The 24,879-nt window shown below is 36.6% G+C and overlaps 1 protein-coding gene across 1 annotated transcript; it reads left to right on the top strand.

The window, feature by feature from the left end:
* The first annotated feature begins 1,595 nt into the window (after positions 1-1,595).
* On the top strand, positions 1,596-23,567 carry LOC121330686 (voltage-dependent calcium channel gamma-3 subunit). The gene is made up of 4 exons (XM_041277407.1): positions 1,596-2,652; positions 16,910-16,993; positions 21,390-21,530; positions 22,483-23,567. The coding sequence occupies exons 1-4, from the start codon at positions 2,448-2,450 to the stop codon at positions 22,971-22,973; spliced, it is 921 nt and encodes a 306-aa protein (XP_041133341.1). The 5' UTR covers positions 1,596-2,447; the 3' UTR covers positions 22,974-23,567.
* The last annotated feature ends 1,312 nt before the right edge of the window (positions 23,568-24,879 follow it).

The raw sequence follows: 24,879 nt of genomic DNA, 5'->3' as shown, positions 1-24,879 counted from the left end.
CCCTTGAAAATGTGGGCATAGGTAAACCTCATTAAAGCATTCATTGAGTGTTGTGGTCCCCTTTGAAATCAATTCTAACATTCCAAAACAAAAGCAACTTGAGCAGGGAATCACCCCAGAGCAACTTGTTTGATCTGTGATTTCAGAATTGAACACCTGCAATTATTCCAGGACCTCTTGGTTTGTACACAATTTTCCAGATGAAAACTCACTCAGAATTCAAATCCCGAGAAGAACAAAAGACTTGGATAGGAAATAAGCCTTCTTCCAGAGCCTCATCAGTACATCCATCAAAGACATTGCAGGGGGAGCAGCCTCATTAATGCTCCAAACATTGACCAACAGCAAAGCATTAGACTCAGTGACCTTCAGGAAGGATCCCCCTCAGGGCCATCTTTCATCCATTTCATTTGCATCACAATCTCTCCTGCCTCATTATTCTTTATCCACCTTCCCTTCAAACCATTTTAAGAGAATCAATCAAAATTGAATAGCCTGTTGAGCAAACACTTGCAAAGATTTTTTTTTGCAGTGCTAGACTATAGAATAGGTACGTGGGGCACCACTCTTGGTGTGTATTGCATGGAAATGACAGGCTGATTCAGAACCTATTGTATTTTTCTGACAGTTCAGTTTTGACAGTTAGGGTCCCCTGGCAATAAGTTCAAAGCCATATAAAGACATGTAGAGAAAAAATGTATAACAAAATATTGGCACAACAAAATCCAAACCACTCAGAATGACTGTAAACATCATTAAAAATGAAATGTAAAATAAAACTCACTTAAAGTTACTTACTGTCTAAGTCAATAATCGGTTTGAGATGATCTTGCACATTTTGAGGGGGCACCCACTGTATTTCCCAGTGGGCCACGGTTTCTATGACACAGGAACAGTAGAATATGATGAATAACATTTTTCCTGACACTGGAAATCCATCTGTCTTCAGTAAATCTATCATGCAAGCTGACATCAACCCCAGAAAGGCATTATTCTTGTATTCTGTCCAGAAGCACTCTGTAAACCATGTAAGAAACATAAACATAAACACACACAGAGAGAGAGAGAGAGAGAGAGAGAGAGAGAGAGAGAGAGAGAGAGAGAGAGAGAGAGAACGAATAATTAAGGACAACCTACCCAACCCACTAGAGGATCTAGAATATGCCAATGTAAAATACAGAGAGGTCAATGTAAAATATAAAGCTCGCCACATACACACATACACGTTTCCATAAGTATCTTCACGCAATATTTTAACACATTATATATATATATATATATATAATATATATATATATATATATATATATATATATATATATATATATATATAATTTTGTTAGTTTGTTTGTTTTTTACTTTCAAGGTTATGTATTTAATGATACGCAAATTAATTAAAGGTAAAGCATTCAGAGATGATAACAAAAGTAAGAAAATGATCAACATTACGATTAAATACCAATAAAAAAAACGCGCAAATATATTAGTTTTTACTGTTTTACTTTGACTCGTGAAACGAAATCGACACGTGACTCGTTTGCTGGGGGGATTTGCCATGACAGCTGTGATGAGAAAGTCGAGAGATTAGGAACGCCTTGCAGCCTCAGCACGAGCTCAGCTGTGCTGAGTGGAACACCCTTGACCATTCAGGACCGCGGACAGCGATCTTCGTTTCCAAGAGGGAGCTGTCCCTGCGTGCCGCTGTGGGCGTTGTAGGAGAAAATCTAATTCAGGGCATGCAAGACCTATCCTTTCAGCACCACTACCACCAGACCCAGTATTATTGTTATTAGTATTATTATTTTCGTCACCCAAGCGCTGCATTTTAACCAGCAAACTGCGTGCGTGCGTGTGCGTGTGTGTGTGTGGTGTGTGTGTGTGTTTAAGAGCCGTGGAACAGGAGAAGCTGACATTTTAGCGGCAGCAAAACTGTGAAGAACTCAGACGGATTTTTTTTTTTTTTTTATTTCATTTTCTTGAGGGTTGTAAAACATTAAAAAAGGACAGAAAGGAATAATGCATCGACTCAAACACAAATTCAATTTGATTTTGTTTTTCTGAATAACAGAAGAATACATAAAAGTGGACGTTTTTCACATGGGAACGTGTCAGCCTGCAGGAGGCGTTTGAGTCAGTAGAATTGGTTCATTCATCACGACTTGTGCCTGTAAGTAACAGCCCTGTCTTCATTTTATGGACTGTTCTTCTATCTTGAGTAAAAGAAAGGCGCTTTTATCCTGGCTGTTTTTTATTATTATTATTTATTATTTATTTTTCTCCCCGATATGGTGCATAGCTGAACTTTGTGATCTTGGTCTGCCTATTTTTATGTGTTATCAATGAAAAAATATACAGCCCTTTTCCATGATCCTAAAGACGGGGGCGTGGATGAACTGGAAACTCAGTTAATTGTCCCCCTGTATCTGCCACAATGAAGAATTATAAGGATGTGTGACAGAGGAGTCCAAATGCTGATCACCACAGTTGGGGCTTTTGCAGCTTTTAGCCTGATGACTATAGCTGTCGGGACGGACTACTGGCTGTACTCCAGAGGCGTATGCAGGACTAAGTCTACAAATGATAACGAGACTAGCAGAAAGAATGAAGAAGTGATGACCCACTCCGGATTATGGAGAACCTGCTGTCTTGAAGGTATTTGGCTTGATTTATTTATTTATTTTATTTTATTTTATTTTATTTTATTTGCTAAAAAATGCCCCGTTAATAGGACACGTCTCGTTCATTACCTGTGTCGTGTGGATAAGCTAGGTCATCTAATATATAAATATATAAAGTTGATTCAGATTAAAGTACCTAGTCGATACACGAATTTTACATTATAATTTACAGTTTTTCAATTTTGTTGAAATCCAGTGTTAGTATCTAATCTCTATTTACTTGACAGTCTGTCATACAGTCTAGATGATTGGTATTATAAACAAATTTTTTTATGCAAAATTATTTTCACATATAATATATGTATATATATTATAGATATATTTAATATATATATATTAGATATAATATATATATATATATATATATATATATCGCGAATGTATGATGCTTCATTTTATAACACCACATTTATATTTAGAAACTGAGTGTGTTGTTATTTTTTATTTTATTAAATAGCGCCATAATGAATACCAAGACTTTATGAGGTGCAATATATCCGTCATTTGAAATATTAAACATATCCCACCAACCTGTGGCTTATAACTTCATGCACGGTATATGGGTAACTAAATGTTTGTATTCACAGTACCTCGTTACCTAGTATAATGAACGACGAGAGCAATGAATTCCATTATTCTAATGTTTGAAGGCAAGCTTACTTTATTCAAGATTCAGTGGCTGGTTTACACGATAGACACTTAAAAAAAGGACACATAGGTTCCTGAATGAGGCATTCCTCTAAATAAACTTAAATATTTGTAGTGTTTATGACTAATAAGGAATCCGAGCACATGTTATACTGGTATTTGTATTAACGTGTTTTTGACCGCCGATAATTTTTTTGTTTTTATTATCAATTGGAATGAATAATGGTTCAGATTATTGACACCCTGTTTGAAGGATTATAATATATTGTATTCTCATATTACGTTTGTATTCACAATGCTAAACCAAATAAATTACTTCAATTTATTCTCCAATCAAGTAATTGGGCATAAAAATTGCAATACATTTTTTAAGCCCATGTAGACTTAAATGCTTAATCACGAATCCTGCCTCAAAATGTGTTTAGAAATCTTGTGTTTTAATCATTCTCCCTCTCATTATGTTAGACAAGACTCTTTTTTCTTTTTTTAAAAATTAACACAATATGAAAAATAATAAATAACTAAATTAAAATCACACTTTGCCTTAAACGTTGCATTTTACAAACAATAGCTTTGACCCAACTGTGTAATATGTGACTGTACCCATGCAAAGACATTTTGCATTTATTTAAAACATGACTATACATCATGGGTATGTTTCACTGAATATGTCGCCTAATTCCAAACATTTTAGGCTCAATGAAAAAAAAAGTGTAGATGGAAAGCAATTTTGTCCAGACAACATTTTTTTAACCTAAAATATGGTGAGTTTGACTTTTTGACTGGTTGATTTGTTTGTTTCTTTCTGGTTAATGATTGGGGGTGACTCTTATCTAACCATGCTTATATAAATGCATTTTCAGAGACATGAATATATGAAGCAATAAATGAAGGCATACATCAAAATGTTTGTCTACAAGTTTCTTGTAGACTTGCCTTTAATGAGTAAGCTACACAAAATTAACATGTTTTCCCAAATACACCCTGAATGCAGAATTCTTCAGATTACATTACACATAAGTTAAAGCAGGTGTTCTGGTATAGAGGTCTTCAGGGGACGATTGAAATTGCCAGTGCCAGCCTACTGTATAACAATGATTAAGCTTTATGTTTGAGATGAATGGTAGAAATGTTGTCGTTTGCCATGGATTATCCAACAATTGGTTATTTAAGAGCATAACTGCAATACTTTAAAATATAATTAATGGACGGTCTCCTGGAGCATTCATGGACATTAAGTATCTCTCCTAGTATCTCATTTCTTCATTTTTAATCTAAACTAAACTCACTGAAAAGCAAGGTAAAATCAATTCTACCTGGCTGTCACAGAGTAGACATGTTTATGTTATCCCTTGACATCAAACTATACACTCCAGTACAAAAGCAAAATCCAGCAGCCACCCAGTGATGTTGCTTTTGATTTAAAAAAGCACCCTGCTGTTCTGATGAGTGACAGCAGGCTGTATGAGCTAGCTGCTCAGCTCATATACATTGACAGAGTCCCATGGTACCTCAATTGGGCTAGGGGTTGTATGGAGAACAGTATAGATTTTGACACACACAGTACCAACTGCACCACTAACACCACTTCAATCAACAATACAACCATTATACCTTTTAAATATATGCCATACAGTTGTGTGCTGTGCAGCAAGTATCATATGTAGAGGGCTGAGTTGTGCATTTTTTATTTCTATAACTTGCTTTTCCACCCATTCACCAAACTGCGTGCTTCAGACATGCAATGAATTTTGAAAACAGTAACTACAGAGGAGTTAATGCACATGTACGATATTTTTTAGCTGTACTGATAATATTTCCCCAAAATGTGTGGATTTACTTTGTACCTATCTCCATGCCTTCAAATTATGCAATGTTAGAAATCAAGCAATATTGCAATATTATACAGAATCCATAGTAAGCAGTGCACCAAGTGTTATATGGATCTACAGTATGTGTTTGTAGACATGGTGTATGTACTAATATCTACCTGTTGTCTCTCTATTGAAATTTAAAAGGCTTTAAACAAAACTGCATGGATCATGCTACCTTAGCAGTGCTTTTGCACTGTATACCTGACCAATTATGTTGTGTTTTATTCAGCACTGTTAGTTATATACAGTACTTAGACAATTCTATAGCAATATACTGGTCAGACTGCTAATTAGGTACAGTAAACATTCCATAACATTAAATTCAAGAACTATGTTGAACTATTTTGGTTTAAGGTGATACCGTCAGTAAAGCACATTCATTCATCTTTCATGAGGCACTCAGTGCAGCATCACAAGAGACTGATACTCAATAAATTGCTTTACTTACTGTGTATACTGTATTTTGGAAAGGAGCATGCTGTGTGAAATAAAGTAAAGTGGAGGGTCAACTTATTTAGTGATGGATAATAGTAATGGGAAGGGTATTTAGAGGTAGAGGGTACAGATGTGGGTCAATGGAGTGTGGTAACCAGTGGTGTACCACAGGGATCAGTATTAGGTCCTCTGCTATTCCTAATCTACATTAATGACTTAGATTCTGGTATAGTAAGCAAACTTGTTAAATTTGCAGACGACACAAAAGTAGGAGGAGTGGCAAACACTGTTGCAGCAGCAAAGGTCATTCAAAATGATCTAGACAAGATTCAGAACTGGGCAGACACATGGCAAATGACATTTAATAGAGAAAAGTGTAAGGTACTGCACACAGGAAATAAAAATGTACATTATAAATATCATATGGGAGATACTGAAATTGGAGAAGGAATCTATGAAAAAGACCTAGGAGTTTTTGTTGACTCAGAAATGTCTTCATCTAGACAATGTGGGGAAGCTATAAAAAAGCTAACAAGATGCTCGGATACATTGTGAAAAGTGTTGAATTTAAATCAAGGGAAGTAATGTTAAAACTGTACAATGCACTAGTAAGACCTCATCTTGAATATTGTGTGCAGTTCTAGTCAGCTCGCTATAAAAAAGATATTTCTGCTCTAGAAAGAGTCCAAAGAAGAGCGACCAGAATTATTCCGGGCTTAAAAGGCATGTCATATGCAGACAGGCTAAAAGAATTGAATCTGTTTAGTCTTGAACAAAGAAGACTACGTGGCGACCTAATTCAAACATTCAAAATTCTAAAAGGTATTGACAGTGTCGACCCAAGGGACTTTTTCAGCCTGAAAAAAGAAACAAGGACCAGGGGTCACAAATGGAGATTAGCAAAGGGGCATTCAGAACAGAAAATAGGAGGCACTTTTTTACACAGAGAATTGTGAGGGTCTGGAATCAACTCCCCAGTAATGTTGCTGAAGCTGACACCCTGGGATCCTTCAAGAAGCTGCTTGATGAGATTCTGGGATCAATAAGCTACTAACAACCAAACGAGCAAGATGGGCCGAATGGCCTCCTCTCGTTTGTAAACTTTCTTATGTTCTTATGTTCTAGGTGTAAGGGTAGGCACCAGCTCAGAGAGAAGCTGCAGGCCTCTTTAACACAGCCAACAGGTTTGGTGGACCCCCCTGTGGGGGCAGAGTTTTCCCTTGGGGGGAGAGGGTGACTCAATCAAGGACACAAAACTTTTGAAAGTGATGAGTAGAGGCCAGAATGAAAGCACAATGTTTAAAAAAAAAAAAAAAAAAAGCACACAGTTACCAAAAATAAGCAAACTATGACCAAAGTTGATATCAAATATTTCGTTAGGCAATCTATGAGCACAGTTTGCTAGTAGAACAAGATGAGATCTCCTTTTACAGCCTGGTTTTATGGTGCACATGGAAATGTAGCCAAATTGATTAAAAGCAGTTACATGGTTTGTTCTCCAAAGCACTGGTGCAGTATCTGATTAAAATGCATGTAGGATAAGCAGGAGCAGTGTGTAGGGAGGCAGGCGTGTGTAATCTCTGCCTCTTTAAGCTGAACACAGCTTCAGCTTTGTCTCCACTGGTGGTATACCTTATGCCACATATATTAAGGTTCTGTTTTTTTCATATTTATTTTACATAGAATATTAATTAACAAGAGCCTGAGGTTACACAAGGCCAACACTGACAATGTACAGATGCCAGCTGTGGATTACATAAAGAATAATAAGCAGGCTGGAGTTACAGACAGAGATTGGAAAGGGTTCAGCATTCACCATTGAACATATTGGAACAAATAAGCTTTGATGGACCAACTCTCTCCATTAACTGTATAGGGCTCATGCCTTCAAATATTTATGCCCGTAAGGAATTGGAGTCAGAAAAAGAAAAGAATGGTAGTGACATTCAGGTGACAATGAAGTATTTAGACATCAAAGTGTATAAATAGACTTGGTGGCTCCAGAGTCCACCTATTATGAATGCACCTATTATTAATACATGGTTGAATACAATAGGATTTAGGGTTTTCATAACCCAACAAATGTATTTTATTTTAAACCATCTAGTAGCAAACTAGGCATTTAAGTCATTACCGCAGCATATTTGAGGTTTTTTTTTAAAGCTGTTTATAGTAATATGTGTGCTTTGGATATTACTTATTTTTCAGTACTTCATGCATATCTTCTACAAACTGCGGGAAATTCCAACAGAATAAATGTAGATCATTTAATAATATAGCTGTGCGTTTGCTGTTTTTTTTTAAAAAAAACTTTTTTGGGGTTCACGTCATGAAGCATGCGGCTAATCACAGAGCCTGCACAAAAGAACACTAAAGCCCTTAGGATTTGTCGTACTGGTCTTCCAATCCTTCCATATGGTGTGAAGATTTAAAGAGCAGTTCATGTACGAGTAAATTGACTGTTACAAGTGTGACTGTATAATTAACCACGTTACCATCTTTTTTTTCTTCAATATGACCTACATCAAATGTCGCGCTGTAACCCTTAGATTAAATATGCTAATCAGTGCAATAAAATGAGTGTTCAACATGCAACACTGCATATCGTCAATGAATATCAAAGTTTCAGCAAAGGGGAAACATGTATGTTGTATTTTATCCACACAGGTGCAAGATGCTGGTCTTCCCATTAAAAAACAAAGGAATAATCTCCCTTTCTTCAAATACCGTACAATGGCAGCAGTATATAGTTACTGAATTACCCTATTACAGTAGGCCATGGTTCAAAGTTATTTGTTGTTTTTGCAGTTTCCTACTAGATAATAAAGTTAATAAAAGAAAAGAACATTGCTCTTTGTAGTTGGCCACACATGTAACATTTCTTAGGCCAACAATATAAAACCTTCATTTTGCATATCTATCTTAACCTTCTGGTTTGATCACACAATCAGGACTTGCATTATCAATGTATCTATTGTTCTTTGCTCCATTAATACACAACTCATTAAATGATTTATAATGGCAAATATTGATCAGTCTGACCCTGCGTACTGCTAGGTTAAATATTAACAATATCGCAATTTTGCAGTGATTGCACGATGAACGATACCGTAGCCCTGTGTTAAATTTAGCTGTAAGGTATTTACAAAGTGATCCAAATCAATAATGTTATCTGTATGGACCTTCTTTGTTTGACTGTCCATTACTAGCAATATGTGGACACTTCAGCCTTAAACTATATGAACACTGTTAGTTCTATCAGTATTATAAGTCTATACTGGTAGACACAAAGGATGTGCAGACAGTCTGTACTAGCAGTCTGGATAATGATTTAAGTATGTCTGTAAATGACCTACAGCATACAAAAGGTCTCCGTACAGTTATACAGTAAGAGTTTTAATGGAAAGTTACATGATGCATGTAGCATGTGTTGAAGGACATTGATGTGGCAATGATCTTTAACTACAAGTGACCTAAAGCCGAGGCGACCCTAGTCTACATGTTGCTAGAAAAATTTAGAAAGGGATTTATATATATATATATATATATATATATATATATATATATATATATATATATATATATATATATATATATATATATATAGAAGTGACGTGCATGCTGCAAGTTCCAGGCAAAAGCAACTGTATCAAATGACTTGATTTTTAAATAAATCAGCCAGTGAAAGTGATGTAAAAAGTCATGTGACTACCTTTTAACAAAGAACAATGGTGGAGAAAGTGAATGCGAAGCCGGTGTTGGGTATTGTGAGGGACACTCTCCTTACCGATTTTTCTTTTCTTTTATAGGTGGTATAGGCAAGTAAATATGTATATCTGATTTGTAGAAGAAGAAGAAAAAAAATCCTCACCAGGCATAATTAGGAATTATGTTCAAAATAATATAATACAAAAAGGATAACAACAATCACAGTTATATTAGTTTTATTTACACATCTCATTGGCAGTCCATCAACATTCTGTCTACAATTTAGAATAGTGTCCCCTGGAATTTGAAGAAGGGGGGGTGCGTGGGGTGGGGGCAATCTTTTTAAGACCATGTAGGGATGGTATTTGTCAGTGGAGCCCTTGTCCGCTATAAAATGTAAAAGGACCAGTGATCACAGAAGCCAGGTTAAAATAAACAAAGAGAAAGATTGCAGCCCCACATTTGTATTTAACGGTTGCAATAGTACAGATTGCTATAAGCATTTAGCTCTTAATTAACTTTTTGAACAACACGCAGCTTACTTATTTTGCAATACATTTAGCAAAAGCTTATGGCATTATTACATTAGGAAAACGAACATTATCCATTTCTATAAACGAACAATTGAAAGCTTTAGGGGGAAAAAAAATCTTCCAGGCATTATTATTATTATTATTATTATTTAAATAAGATTATCATCATATCAATAACCTCCGTTGTTCTGATGCAAGACGTCAAAACGTCTATTTATACTGAGGCGTATGAGAACAGCGGTGTAAAACATGTATTACAAGACAATATCAGCAAAAATATATAGTAATTGGTTAATATTACAGCCAACAGTAAAATGACATTACTTGCTAAATGGGAGGGGTGAGCTTGCATGGGTGAAATGCTTGAAACGGCTCTGTGTGGCTGTGGTAAAGGCGACGGTCATCTTCAACAGTTAGGCGTGTCCTGTTCTTATTTTTGAATGCAGAAAAACCTGGTTCACAAAGTTAGGTCGATCGAAAAGGCAGATGACAGTTCAGGGTATTAATGTTGTACAGAAATTCAGAAGTTACCAAGAGAATGTCAACTAAAAGAACTGTTCATCAATGTTTCTTCTGCTGTAAGTAGGAATTTCGCGTTTGCAGTCGATTCAGCAGTATTTGTTATCACATTTTCGTGTATTTTCTTTTTGTTTGTTTGTTTGTTTGTTTTTTCTGCTGATCGGAACCTTGTTGTCAGCACTTCCCTTGCTTGCAGTGCCGCTCGGCTTCCCTTCATTACTCCAGTTAGCAATGCTTTTCTGAAAGCAGTCCGTTTTAAAATAAGACTATATAACTCATGAACTTTCGATTTAAAACAACATAAGTGCATTGCGCTGATTAGCTGACATGCAGGAACGGTACAGAAGTGTGTTCTGAACTTGTATGTAGACTTAAAAATAAGGCTCTATGGTACACGCTACAGGTGCAGATTGCTTAGCTTTAAAAGTGTGTCCTGTGTTGATAATTTTTGTTATCGTTCGATTTATAAAAAAAAAAAAAATGCAAAAAAGGAAATAATGTACCCGTAATAAACTGTTTTTTAAGTTTTTATCTGTGTAGCGGTACATTTGACGATACATTTACAACGCTACTGTAGATTTGACATTTTAATACTGCTTTGTGATACTGCAAAATATCTTACTGGAGTTTTTTTTTTTTTTTTTAATGCCTTTAAAAACTATTATGGATTTAATTCTAAAAAGTTTGTTTCTATTATATTTTTCCACTATACTGTAAGTCAAGTCAATAGTTGTGTAATATTACATTCATTGGAAATCACCAGGGAGCTTCAGATAAATATCGTTACATTATCAACACCACAGGACATAGTGTTGATAATGTGACGATGTTTAGCTATAATTAATTTGAATATGATCTTTTTATACAGATCTACAACATTTCTGCAGGTTTCCTAAGATATCAGAGAATTATTTTAAGCTGGGGTCACTTTGCTAATACAACACACACTGATATTGGATTGAAAAGTGCTGCAGAGATTTTAAACATCTCCCCTGCCCTTTCCAGTCATATGAGGTGAAACTACAGGTATTCAAACACATTCTGTCTAATGGCTTCTTCAGAAAGAAGGTATCAGAATTTACAATTGAGTGTTTAAAGTTATTAACTTATTATCATTCCAGTCAATATGTCCCCAGGGAGAGAGTGGCACCACATCATATATGTTTCTCATTCTTTATCCACAAACTCATTGGCATTGTTTAAAAAAAAAAAAAAAAAAAAAAGCATTCACATACCTGTATGGGAAAGGTTTACAGGGCCAGTTTAACAGCATACCCAGGTAAGTTCAAGCCGGCCAACTGGGTTGGGTTTCGACGCACACCTAATTAAATGCAGACAAATGCACACTGATATCTAGGGACCTTACATGCCCCTCATCTCCAGACAGCCAGCTGCAATCAAAACAGTACAGAACAAGCCCCAGGGATGGTACTTAGCAAGAGAGGTCCACAAGGTCTTACCTCCTCCTCCTCGCTGGTAGCCATAGAGACAGCACAAGATAGAAAGAAGCCAGCCGTATTTTCAATGCAGTTCCAGGTTCAACTGCACTGTTAAAGCAAATCACACCAATCCATTGTAGTGCTGACTGCTCTGGGTTAAAAAAGGTCATTTCAGATTCCCTAGTGTTTTGCTGTTTTGTTGGGTTTTTTTTTTCAATACATGAAAACCACATGTGATTCACATGGGATTAGAACATTATTATGTAAACTGTATTGTGGCCAACTTTGACCTGCATGCTTTTCTTTTCACATTCCAGTTCGCCAAGTTGATTATCAATTTTTTGTTTCGGTGAAGGCTGAAGCTGCCTTCTTCCGATCCGTGCTGTTGGATTTGAGAGATACTGTTGACAAACCATGAGCATCCCTTCTCTACTGAGGAGTCTCATCCAAATCATAATGAGAACCTAGAATGGCACCCATCTTTACTTCAACATCTTTTATTTTTCGTGTAACGGAATCTTGTAGCGCCAGACCATAGAAAATATTATACAGAAAATAAAACACAGACATCTTTTCTTTTTTTAAGCACACACCCAGCTATATAAAAAGATGTTTATGTGTACATGCCATACAGACGATCTGTTAGTGAATGAATGTTACTGACAGATGTTCATTTTGTTTGCAGACAGTGCTATATATTCAGCATGGATCGATGTGCAAATAAATTAAATTTCTATATGATAATGTGCCCTGTGTAAAAAAAAAAAAAAATAATCACTCAGACCACATTGGTGTTGAACACTGCTGTTCTGTGCTTTTTACAAAGAATCTGGCCTTAAGCTCTGCAGTACCAGTGAAGCTGAACAAATTCTGTGCAAATTGATGCACTGGGCATGTGCACTCAGTCATGATTAATCTAAAACACGTTGGTCTTCAAATCATTTTCATTTATTACAAATATTTATTTACTGGCTGTATTTGTTTTAAATACATTCCTTCTGCTAGATTGCAAAAGCATGATATGTATATCATTTCGTGGTGGTCCTTTACTGTTCCGCTAGGACCTACTGGAATTGAATTAGATAACGTCTGTAGAATATTTCAGATTTATTTTCATTTGGAAATAGCTTTCATTTTTCAATAATTGTAATGTGCCTTAAAAAAAAGGAGTGTGTTTTTTTAATATTATTTATTGTATAAACAAAATAAAGAACGAGAAGTTTCCTGTACCATATTAACTGTATGCAACACATACAAAATGCAACATTTCCTTTTTTTTTTTCTTTTAATTCTCAAACAAAAAACATTTGGTAGGTTTCAACAAAGCTGCCTTCATTGGTATTTCAGAATGTATACTGTATATTACAGTATGACCCTACAAGTTGGAAAGTATTATCAGGCTTAGAAAACGTTGAGAATGTCTCAAAATCATACAAAATCATACACAAAAAAAACCTATTGTACGTTTGTACTATTTACATGGCTGTGGAATGTTAATAACCAATAAGAATTTTCTGTTTTATAAACCTTATACTATCAGCCGGCTGGAGAGACATATACACGTTCATCTATACTAGCATGAACGATATCTGGTTTGTTCACAGATGGAAGTCATGAAACCACATGTGTACAGTCGATAGCCCCCCTCTCCAGCCAGTTTGAAAGTAAGGCAATACTATAAAATACATGCTTCACTCGCTGCTGTTACCGATGTCTAGACTGTGGAAAACAGATATATTGATTTGTCCTCCTGACTCGCGTATCTAGTAGCAATCGCTGTAAGCAGTGGAGCACATCAGGCTGGCGCATATCCACTGAAGCCTTGTACCCAGTGGGTGCTTTAAAAGCCCCAGGCATTTAAAGTGAGGGATTGGTGTGTCCTTGAGAGTTCCAGGTAGGACAATCACTTTGATCAGAACTGCCTGACTGCCTCTTACACACACACGTACACACGCACGTACGCACACACACAAGCTGATAACATTGCCATGGTTTATTTGATCGAAGAGAGTATGCTGAAACATCATTAGTCATGCAGAACAATCACACCAAAAAAAACACAGTCTTGTCTTTAGCAGGTTTTATCAGGATGGAATACAGTATTTTTTATACAGGTTTTGTGAATTATTTTTTAAAACAACTAGATTCAATGGACTTGTTATGGCTGCCCAATAGCTTGAATATGGCACAGATAATAATGTTTCTGCTCTGATATCTTTTCAATTAGAGTGCACTGTAAGTCTAATGAGTAAAGAAAAGCTGCATGCAAGACAAGAAGACGCATTCAATCATGTGCATTTCTATAGCTTGGCTGTTCAAAAGGACTCTATGGTCAAAAAATCTGAATCATAAAATGAGAAAATAAAATTATATTTTAATGGGTTTAAACACAGCTTATTGATTGTGAAAAAAAATAGTTATACTTGTCTTCTACCTGATAAGCCTGTCTTGGGAGGAGCCAGGGTGTGCAATGCTGCCATCTAGTTAGAGCTGAGGGAGGTACATCTGACACATGTATCAATTGTGATACATGGGAGGGTTCAATGGTTGTTGTCTTCTGATCTTTAGAATAGGGCTCTGAGAATTGTACCTGGTTGTCGCAGGTAGTCAGGCAATCAGCATTTTCTAATCTTCAATACCTGGTGATTCAGTAGCCCACTAGCAATGGAGCTTTTACTGAATTGCTTATTAGGTAGAATACTTCTGTAAGATTTACTGGAGCTAACTCTAGTTCGCAATCTTCCTTATTTTTTAGTGTGTATCTCAACAAAAGGTTTTGATATGAAATGTTATGTAGTTTTATTCAGAGCTGCAGTTCGTTCCTAGCTTAGGTCATGCAATAAAAGTATAGTTGGATCTTTTGTATTCACTATCTCGTATATTACTTTTCACTTTTGGAAAACCCAATTGAGACTAAATATCTTGATATTAAGGATGGATATTGGATAAGTCCAATATGTAACACATTGTAGAATAACTATGGAGTATACAGTCATAAATATTAGACAATGCAAGAACAGTGCCAGCTTTGAAGACTGTATTATTTAGCTAGTGGGGTGGCTTGCTTCTATTAACTGAATCTCTTACTGTTCCGCTCCCCTAATGCTTCAAATGAGTTCACAGAGCCTATCTGAGATGCCCAATTCATTTCGAGGGAATGCAAGTAATAAATTACTGGGGGTGTTCCTTCCTAAGCTGTACAGCAGCTGGCCTTGGAAAGACCTAAACGCTTGGGAGCAAACAAGAAATGAACTGGCTGAGGTGGGTAGGGGATTACTACTAAGGCTAGGTAAGTCAGCTGTTACTCAGATCTGCTGGAAATATAATTATTGCTTATCTCAAATGATATTTCTAGCTTACAGATCCTACCCCATGCCCAGAAATGCCTTTTCTACTTCACTCGACAATCTTTTTTGTTCCTCCAGGATGCTTATGTTGAATATATCCTAAATTGTACCACATGTTTTAATTATGGTCTATCAGTGTGTATTGGTTATCCCATTATACAGTAATATCATTTATACGTCTACTGTACTAACATTGCCTCTTGGTACAGAACCATTGCATTACCATTGCATAGGTATTGAAGGTCATTTGGTAAGGGGTAATGAGACAAAGTAGGAAGGAAACAAAACACACCAATGATGTCAAGACCCTTTGAAACAAGCTCCAAATTTGCATACTGGATCCCAGAGGAGAGATAATGACTTTAAAAGTGCAGCAGTGATCAGTTCCCCAATATCTGCTATCCCTTTAGTGTACCTTTATGAATGACACATGCAATCAAGAACCTTTTAGGCTCCAGCCAGAACTTCTCTATAACAGCTCCATTAGCCAGGGTGCTTCAATGGGCAATCATAAAGTCAGGCCGGTAAGATAGAGTGCTCTAGTGAAGCCATGCTGATCGTCTGATTGATGATGCAGTTCACACAGGAATGCTTTGATCAATCATGGAGGCTATTGAGTGATAGGAGACGTACAATGCACAGCCATGACCATGTATTGTAAATGCATCATGAGTAACATTACATGCAGTCAATGGCATGCAGTTAGGATACTGGCTGCTTGTTCAAGTCTCAAAGAGTTGTGATTGTTGTTAAGGTGGTGCATCTTTAAATGTTCATCCTTTTGACTTTTATAATAATAGCCTCTTCTAACAACAATCTTTATTTGTGATAACAGTTTTCTTTTGTACACTGCTATGGTGTGCATATCATTAAAAGGTATGCATTTTTACCTATTTATACAAAATCAAACTGCAAACATTAGCATAATTTATCGGCTCAACATTTTCACAGTTCAAAATATATTGGTTGTTGTTTTATGGGCTAATAAACCACCATTACATATCCCAAGTCTGGCTCACCAGCAGGGAACACATTAATTAGGCTGTAGCACATTTAATGGGTAGTGGTTCTAAAATATTACATTTGACTCGCCGCAGTCTTACAGTCTTGCAGTCTATATATCTTGCTCATGGGTTTCGTATAATAGCCTTTAGTTAATTTGATGCTAGATACTTCATTACCCACATGCCATGAATTAATGATATTAAATCACAGTAGATATGGTGCTTATAATTACAATAGGAATATATCAGGGCCTATAAACGACAATTAATATATCCTTGTTGTCATCAATTGAAAATAATTATTTAAAAGACATCAGACTGTTAATGTAAAATTGTATAAATCACACTGATCTAATTTGTACTCTATGGCAAGTCTAACAGCATTTGTCAAAAATTTTAACTAGTTTATTTTAGTTATTCTGTATACTTTAAATACTCCCACACATCCACTAATAGTAACTACTACTGTTACACCATATACTTTAAAGGTGCTCTTATAAAATGAGTTACAGTCACAATAAAAAATAAATAAATAAATAAAAACTACCTTACCACAAGATCATTGACCCTGGGCTGTGGTGTTGTGCATTCACTGGCACATTAATGCATTGTGATTACAGATGGGCCCATGAACATCAAAGGGAAATGACTGCAGAATTGCGTTATTAATAATAGTGTAGACAAAGCTACTGTATGTCTCCTAAACATTTACATTTTCTTCTAGGATCCTTTAAAGGAGTCTGCAAGAAAATTGACCATTTTCTAGAAGATGCAGACTATGAACAGGACGCTGCGGAGTATCTGCTGCGTAAGTGTTTCAGAAAATTGCCCATGAGAACAAAATATACATTTTGTGATCCTGTTTCATGTCTTTAAAGAATCCCTTTGAAGTACAGTTCTGCAGCAAACTGTTTCTACAAAGTACTGTATCCTTCCAAAAGCTGGTCAGTATTTTTAAAATAAATAAACAGAATGCACAGAGGAACACAAGACACTGTCTAAATGTACAGCTTGCTCATTTGTGTACAGGCTGATAATAAAGCTCAGGTGACTGTTATCTGTGGCATTTCTAAAAGACTTTGCAGAGGACTGGGCTCGTGCCAGCCATGTCCACCATTTCAATACTCAGGGTACGCTAGCTGCAGCGCAACCCAAATTTGGCATGCAAGAAACTAAGCAGCAGATGTTACTGATTTAAAAAAAAAATAAAAAATTGTAAAGCCATTAAAAATCCATCCAAAAAAAAAACCCTGACTGTCGCAGATAAAGGCATTCCCACTCTAAAGGTTTGATGTGTGTCTCTCTGTCCATTCACAAAAACTGTAAGTTGTTATGAGACTCATAGCTCATTAAAAACTTTGCAATGAGTTGGCGACTCGGTCCACTGAATTGAATGGAAAGGCAAGGGCTGGACACGGTCTGCAAACCTACAGTTCAAAGATCAACACCTTACCATTCAACTAAAGAGCAAGCTCTTCATCCAAGAGCTACAGTGAGTACATGTCTTATGCTTATGCAGGTATTATTAACTGATCATCTGCTAGAAGGAGATTCATTACGACGTACATATTCCTTTCTAAACCAATACCTTGTCCTCTATTGGAACCCCTTCAAAGAACAGCATATACCTTAACCCTGGCCAGATACCTCTATATGTTTGAATTCTGGGCTGGCTAAATTCCAATCCATAGCCTGACTAATTCTCAAACAATTCTTCCAATCCCTTACCCTATAACATAGACGAGTAAACTCAGAATTGGAGGGCATGAATATTAATGTCATTAGTAGTGATTTAAATGGCTGAAACAAATCAGTTAATGCTAAATGGTGCCCAAATAAAAGGAGGTTTGAAAGTCAAACATAATATAAGATGTGCTGGTTGAATTCATGACTGTATGCAAGTACAAGTAACAAATTGTCTTCAGCATGTTTGGTAAATGATGCATTACATAGTAACTAGTTGTGTTTTTAGCAGAACATTCACTAGATAAAGAAAAAATTATGTTGAATGATTGTGTGTTGGTGTTATTCAAATTAAAAGAGAGCACCACCAGCTGATGATTCAGCATGCATAACATTAATAGTATTTGAGCTTAAAACAACCCACTAAACATAATCGAATAAAGCAACTGCTTAACAATAAGCACATTATAAGCACCCAGGGAAATCCTTATTAACAATGACTAGTGTTGTTACTAAACAACATTCACCTATCTAATCTATCAGGAGGAGAAGGGACATTATTTTGATGGCTGTATTTGTTTCCTGTCATGCTTGGACCACACAAGTGCTAACCATAAGGTTCTGTACAAATCAAATACTGCAAATTTAATCTTTTTTATACCAAGTTGAGAGCAACAAGAAGAAATCTAATAAGCAAGAGTAGAAAACTGCAGGATTCACGCAGCAAGCAGGAACCTCTGAATTCATACACACAAAACTATTACCTTTTGAAGAATTCATTTTCAGCTATCTTTCTGAAGATTTTAAAACAGGCTGCTTCCATTAAAGCATAGCTATCTGTGACATTTGGTTATTTGGGTCGCAGGTGTTACATTATGTTTGCAGCACAGATGAAAAGCTCTACAGCTCATTCAATTGAGCCAGGCTAGTTTGTACTGTGCTCCCATAGAGAGTGTGTAGGCCTGGGAGCCTGTTACACATGTATTAGGGAACTGCTCATTAGCTACGCAGGTTGGGTCTGAACCATGTACAAACTATGCAAAAGGCACACCGATCCAAAACAAAATGCTTCTAATGCAGAAAAGGCGTTTCTGTGTTTGACTGGCTGCCTTCAGGTTTCACAGTGTAACTAAAGTGAGATTAGAGCCCACACCTTTCTCTGTCTCTCTGTGCTCTGCTCTAAACAAAAGACAAACTTGCCTCCAGATACACGTGGAATAGAGTCACGGTCAAAGTCTTGCTCTTCAAGAGCCGTTTTAATTATTGAAGGAGCCGTCTCCAGTGCTTTGTGGTGCGGGGATCTTGCGTCACGTGGAGGTGAACAGGAATCTATTTGCATTGCGGGCGGGTGTGCTGCCATCTTACAAATGGGTCGTGTTGAGGATCTCAATAATATCAGACAGGGGCCCCACAGGACGAGAGGACGAATTAAGTGCTTCTCTTCTCCCTAAGATGGAGAAAAGGAAAGGAAACATATTCAGGTTGTGTTGCATTAATCACGCAGCCTGCTGCCTGCCGCTCAGGTGCTGCAAACAGATCGGAAGGCGCTTGTCATGCCCGAGGCTTCCTAAGAACTGCATGTGCATTCCTACTGTGAAGACGGAGCGGGGATCTCCCACATTGGAGATAACACTGTGATGAAACATTGTGCAGCCCCATTATAAATTGAATGGCTTTTGCCTACATCGATGTGGAAGACATTTTCTTACAACAGTCTTCTCAAATAACCTTCAAGGCAGTCTTATAATCTGAAAACTTCACTGGTGAACACATGTAATGACCAAGTACATAAAGCAAGGCTGTTATTTTGTAAAACATTTAAAGATTAGAATTTGTGTGGTTTATATGGGGTATGTTATAAATAATATACTATATTTTAGCTTGGGTACTAGACTAAGGTGCATGTTACACAAGGAATGTAATCACCTGGTTTCTTTGTCATATGTGTTATTTACAACTTGCGCAGTATACTCTAGGAATTATGGTACAGCTTATGTCTATCATAATATAACATTTACAATAGTAGAGGAAGAGTTTGATTTGAAGGCCAATGCCTACCTTAATCCTTTTTGTCCCACGAGGGACAATAAGGTGTCCACAAATGATCACCACCTCAGCTTGTCCACAGCGCTTTGGCAGGCTTCTCCCCAGATATCATGGTGTTCTCCTTCGGCTTCCCCTCAGGACAACACTTGAGATGCTGTCAGGGGGCTTCCTCAGAACACGGTTGAGCTGCCTGAAGCTCAGCTGTCTGACCTTAATGATGATAACCTTTGTTCTGGAGATCTTTCTTATGTTTTGCTTTGTAGCCCTCCAGTAAGGCCAATATTAGCCTTTTATTCTGCGCCACATTCCATCAGGCCTGGTCCGGAGGGAGCATGCTCGTTGCCAGTTGTGCTTCGCAATGTGGTGGCTTTGTGGTGACATGGACTGCCCAATTTGGTTAGGACCCCCAAATCGTTTTTCTTGTGACATCAGCTAGATGTGAACTCAGGCCTCTAGACCATGAGCGCAGCTTCTTAATTTTTTTTCTTTTTGTGATCAACTGTTTTTTATTTTATTTTCCAAAAAGCTACCAAAACAAACAAAAAAAACCCACAAGGAATTATATACAAAAGAGCTCATATACATGGGATAAATATAATGAATAAAATAAATAAATACACACTCATTTGAAAACACAGTAGTGAGAGAAAATTAATTCCAATAGGAGTTTGATGAGGAAGGTGGAGACCGAGTCCCTGTCCCTGATTTAATAATACCAATTCCACATGCATGGGACTCAAGTTTCAAACATTTGCAAGGACCAAATCCTCTGCTTTCTTTTGGATGATAAAGTACATGCAATATTTAAAATGAAAATTGCAATTTTGAGTTATGTTTACTGCATAAACCTGAAGTACAATTTGGATGCAGATTACAACTTTTGAATCTGGTTGAAATGTAATTTGAAGCGATACGTGTAGCATAAAGTTACACATGAATAGATAATGATCAGACAAAGAATGCCTACAGCTAATATGCATTCCTGTCACCTACACAAATGACCAACATATGTGTGTTTTAGATTAATGAAATTAATGACGGTGCTTGCCTGACCATGGTCTAATTCACTGTCATCACAATGTACAGCTTAGTGTTGTTAAGTTACTACCAATATACTACTACCAGTCTACCAATTCACAGAACTAGTGCCATTATAGTATATATTGTAGAGCTATGTTACCCTCTATCTATCTATCTATCTATCTATCTATCTATATATATATCTATATATCTATATATATATATATATATATATATATATATATATAAAGTTATTTATAGAAGCGCAACAAATTAACAGATGTAGAGGAAGCCATATGCACAACAAATTTTGGTGAGATTTTATAACAGATCTACATCTGTGATATTTCAAGTTAACACCAAAATTGTACGATTCCTAGGGCTGGTTCTAGAGCTCTAACTCTGCTTTATCCTTCAAGCTATTTAACACTGATATTTTTTATTTTACGATGCAGGAGCTGTGCGTGCCTCCAGTATCTTCCCAATCCTCAGTGTAGGGCTGTTGTTTTTGGGGGGCCTTTGTGTTGCTGCTAGTGAATTCTACAAGAGTCGGCACAACGTCATACTCAGTGCTGGCATATTTTTTGTATCTGCAGGTAAGTTTCCATTTAAACATTATATATCCAGCTTAAGGGACAAGCAGGATAACATACATGTTTTATTACAGGGAAATGTTAAACAGGTGTGTGATCATACATCCATTTCTCAATCATTCCAGCACCTTAGAAAAGAGGACCCAATTTTTACATTTTTGTTCAGTTTTGTCATTGGCTGCCATTTTTTATTTGATAAAGAAGAATGGGGTACATTTCAGAAGAGAAAGGAAACTAAATGAAATGATCTTTTTCTTCAGAAATGCTCCACAATGAATGTCTTCTACCTGTGTTTTCTCATTAAGGTACATTAGCAATCTGCGGAATATGGTTGATATACTGCATGTACATCTGTTGGGGACAGCCATCAATAAAAGGCAGCAATATGCACTTAAAATGGTTTTCTAGTTGATTCATTCTATGATTCAAGTGAAAACTGGATTTGCCAAAGAAAGGTTTTACATTTCTATTCAAAAACACTATTAACAAGCTACAACAAGTTTATTTGAGAAAAATGTTTTTAAGAGGAAGAGTTAATAGACCATATCATGAAGCAAAGTCCCATTTTCTGAGAAAAATTAAAACTGTGTAAAGCTGTGAAAGCAACAGCTTTGTTGCAGGATGGAGTAGTTGCAGTATATTATTGCTCTTGCTGTATCCTGCAATCAAAGCAGTTATTTCAAAAACACTTGCACAGATTGTTTAAACTATGTTTTCCTTTCTTCTTGAATTCTGGCTTTAGAAAAGCAACACACACAAACACACTCTTGCTGCCAGTCAACAGTATCCCTGATGCAATATTTGTAATATGGATATTGGCTCATTAAATAATTGTAACAAAAGATTTGCCTAATTGAATATGTATGACTTGTAAATGAAGCCTGGATCATTCCGCCCCTCAACATTTAGCACCATATTACAGAGGCTAATTATCTGGTTTTATTTCCCATTCCAGGCTTAAGTAATATAATAGGAATTATAGTATACATATCTGCAAATGCTGGAGATCCTGGGAAGAGTGACTCAAAGAAGAGCTACTCCTACGGCTGGTCGTTTTACTTCGGGGCCCTCTCGTTCATCATCGCAGAGATGGTAGGGGTCATAGCCGTGCACATGTACATTGAGAAACACCGGCAGATGCGGGCCAAGTCCCGCCCTGAGATCTTCAAGAAGTCGGCCTTCAGTCGGATCCCCAGCTACCGGTACCGCTTCCGTCGGAGGTCAAGCTCACGATCCACCGAGCCACGGTCCCGGGACGCCTCCCCAGTCAGCAAAGTCTTCACCACACCCCTCTCCACGGATATATCCTTGTACACCCTGTCCCGGGACTCCTCCAAGGCCACGATGGGGACTCTCCTAAACTCAGAGAGAGACTTCTTACAAGTGCACAACTCCATCCCTAAGGATTTCAAAGAATCAGCCAACAGGAGAACCACACCAGTGTAAAACAGGACAAGAGTAAAGACAACATCAGGACACAGAGTCACAGAGGACACATGGTTGGCTTGCCTGCCGTCATGCAATTTGCCGGTTGGGAACTTCTTGATAAAAACATTATAAATGGTTAGGTGCTTCCTTTTGCTTCTCTTTTTTTCCTCCACCATACACATACAGAATTCTCCTGAGGTTTATTGGGAGGTAATGCGATGGTTGCCTGGGTGTCAGCACATGAAATGCGCAACAAGCAACTTTGTTTTAGTTATGTTTAACAGGCTTAGCATGTGGGTAGCTTTTGTCTACTTCTTTCTTTTACTCTTTACACCTCTAACATACCCTGTTGTTGGTAAATACGTAATATTTACTGTGAGGTGACTGTTCACCTGTGATTCACAATAGAGATGATAACGTACATGTGCTGGAAATGATTCTCTGCTATCATTTTAGTAAATATGGTTACTGTTTTTTTGTTTTTCTTTTTTTATATAATACATTTTTTATTTATATTTGCAGATCTTTCAGGCACATCACATACAACAATTATGAAACCAATGAATTTCATAAATTCCTTAAGCCAGCAGTGTTTTAATTTAATTTCACAATAAACAATTAGGGCCTACTTCAACCGACAGGCTGTGTGGTTCGATAACTAGCTTGTAGCATATTATATATATATATATATATATATATATATATATATATATATATATATATATATATATATATATATATATATACACACACACACACACACACACACACACACACAATGCTTTGCAAAAGTCATTTTTCTAGTCTGATGCATTATGAGCATCAACAATTTCCTCAAAGCCTCCACTAGTGTTTTCTACTATTACAACAACCTTGACTTGCATAGAGTATGAAAAACATTGAGTGAAATAGCTCACATCACTAGATTTTCAAGGTGTGGTATCCGAAGCATATTCAACAATTAAGAGAAAATTCATCTGTAATGACAAACCCAGGACTGGAAGACTCAAAAAGCTGTCTAACAAGGATGAGCAAAACTTGAAGATAATATCCTTAAGGAATAGAAAGACGACAAGCGTTGAATTGACAACAGAACAGGCTCATGTGTCGTTGTAAAACCATCAACAGTCAAAAGCACCTTTGACCATTGTTCCACAGTCCAATTTCATTATTCTTGTGCATATTTTAGTCTTTTAGTCTTGTTCTCCTTTCTTAACAGAGGTATTCTTACTGCAACACATCCTTCAAGTCCCGATTTCGAGAGACCTTCGTACTGTTGATTTGATGGACGAGTAATTAAAATAAATAAATCCTATTGAAAAACATTCATTACGTAAACACCTAACATATGTTGTATTATTAATTATAGTTAATGAGGAAATATTTAGGTTAAGGGTATACTGCAGTGTAAATAAGAACGGAATGTATCATCGATTTATGTTTACATCATTTCATAGGAAATCACATGCTGCCTGTTCCAATGGTGATCATGTTCATTTAGAATTTATACACAACAGGAATAAAAAGAATATCTCTCTTTTTTTTTTTTTAAATTTCGGCATCCTACAAATCTGACATTCGAGAGACAATAACTTAAAGTCTTGTTCCAGATTTGGGCAAAGTAGAACTTCCAAATACAAACATATACAAATATGATTTATTAATGGCTTAAAATGCAGTACTATTTTAGATACAGTGTGTTGGATGTGTATGTTTGTAATTTGGGTAAATCTTAAAGAAGAAATTGCTTGCTTATTTATTTTAATCTTTTTAAAGCAAATACTAGCTTTGGTACCAAGTACACTCCTCCCTGATCACTATGGAGCCTTTTATTTGCATCTATTGTTTTGTAATTTTGAAAGCTCTGGAACACAGGCGTGCAAACAGTATAATAAACTCTATAATACGTGTAGAAACAAGATCA

Source organism: Polyodon spathula, chromosome 18, assembly GCF_017654505.1.
Source record: "Polyodon spathula isolate WHYD16114869_AA chromosome 18, ASM1765450v1, whole genome shotgun sequence".
Classification (NCBI taxonomy): Eukaryota; Metazoa; Chordata; class Actinopteri; order Acipenseriformes; family Polyodontidae; genus Polyodon; species Polyodon spathula.
Note: the sequence above shows the minus strand (reverse complement) of the source record. Positions and strands in the feature narration are given on the sequence as shown.

What these genes read in the sequence shown, in the direction of transcription:
- LOC121330686 (XM_041277407.1), top strand. Translation starts at nt 2,448, where the DNA reads ATGTGTGACAGAGGAGTCCAAATGCTGATCACCACAGTTGGGGCTTTT. An exon ending in CGCTGCGGAGTATCTGCTGC is followed by an intron (nt 16,994 to 21,389) that starts GTAAGTGTTTCA and finishes TTTACGATGCAG; the next exon opens with GAGCTGTGCGTGCCTCCAGT. An exon ending in CATATTTTTTGTATCTGCAG is followed by an intron (nt 21,531 to 22,482) that starts GTAAGTTTCCAT and finishes TTCCCATTCCAG; the next exon opens with GCTTAAGTAATATAATAGGA.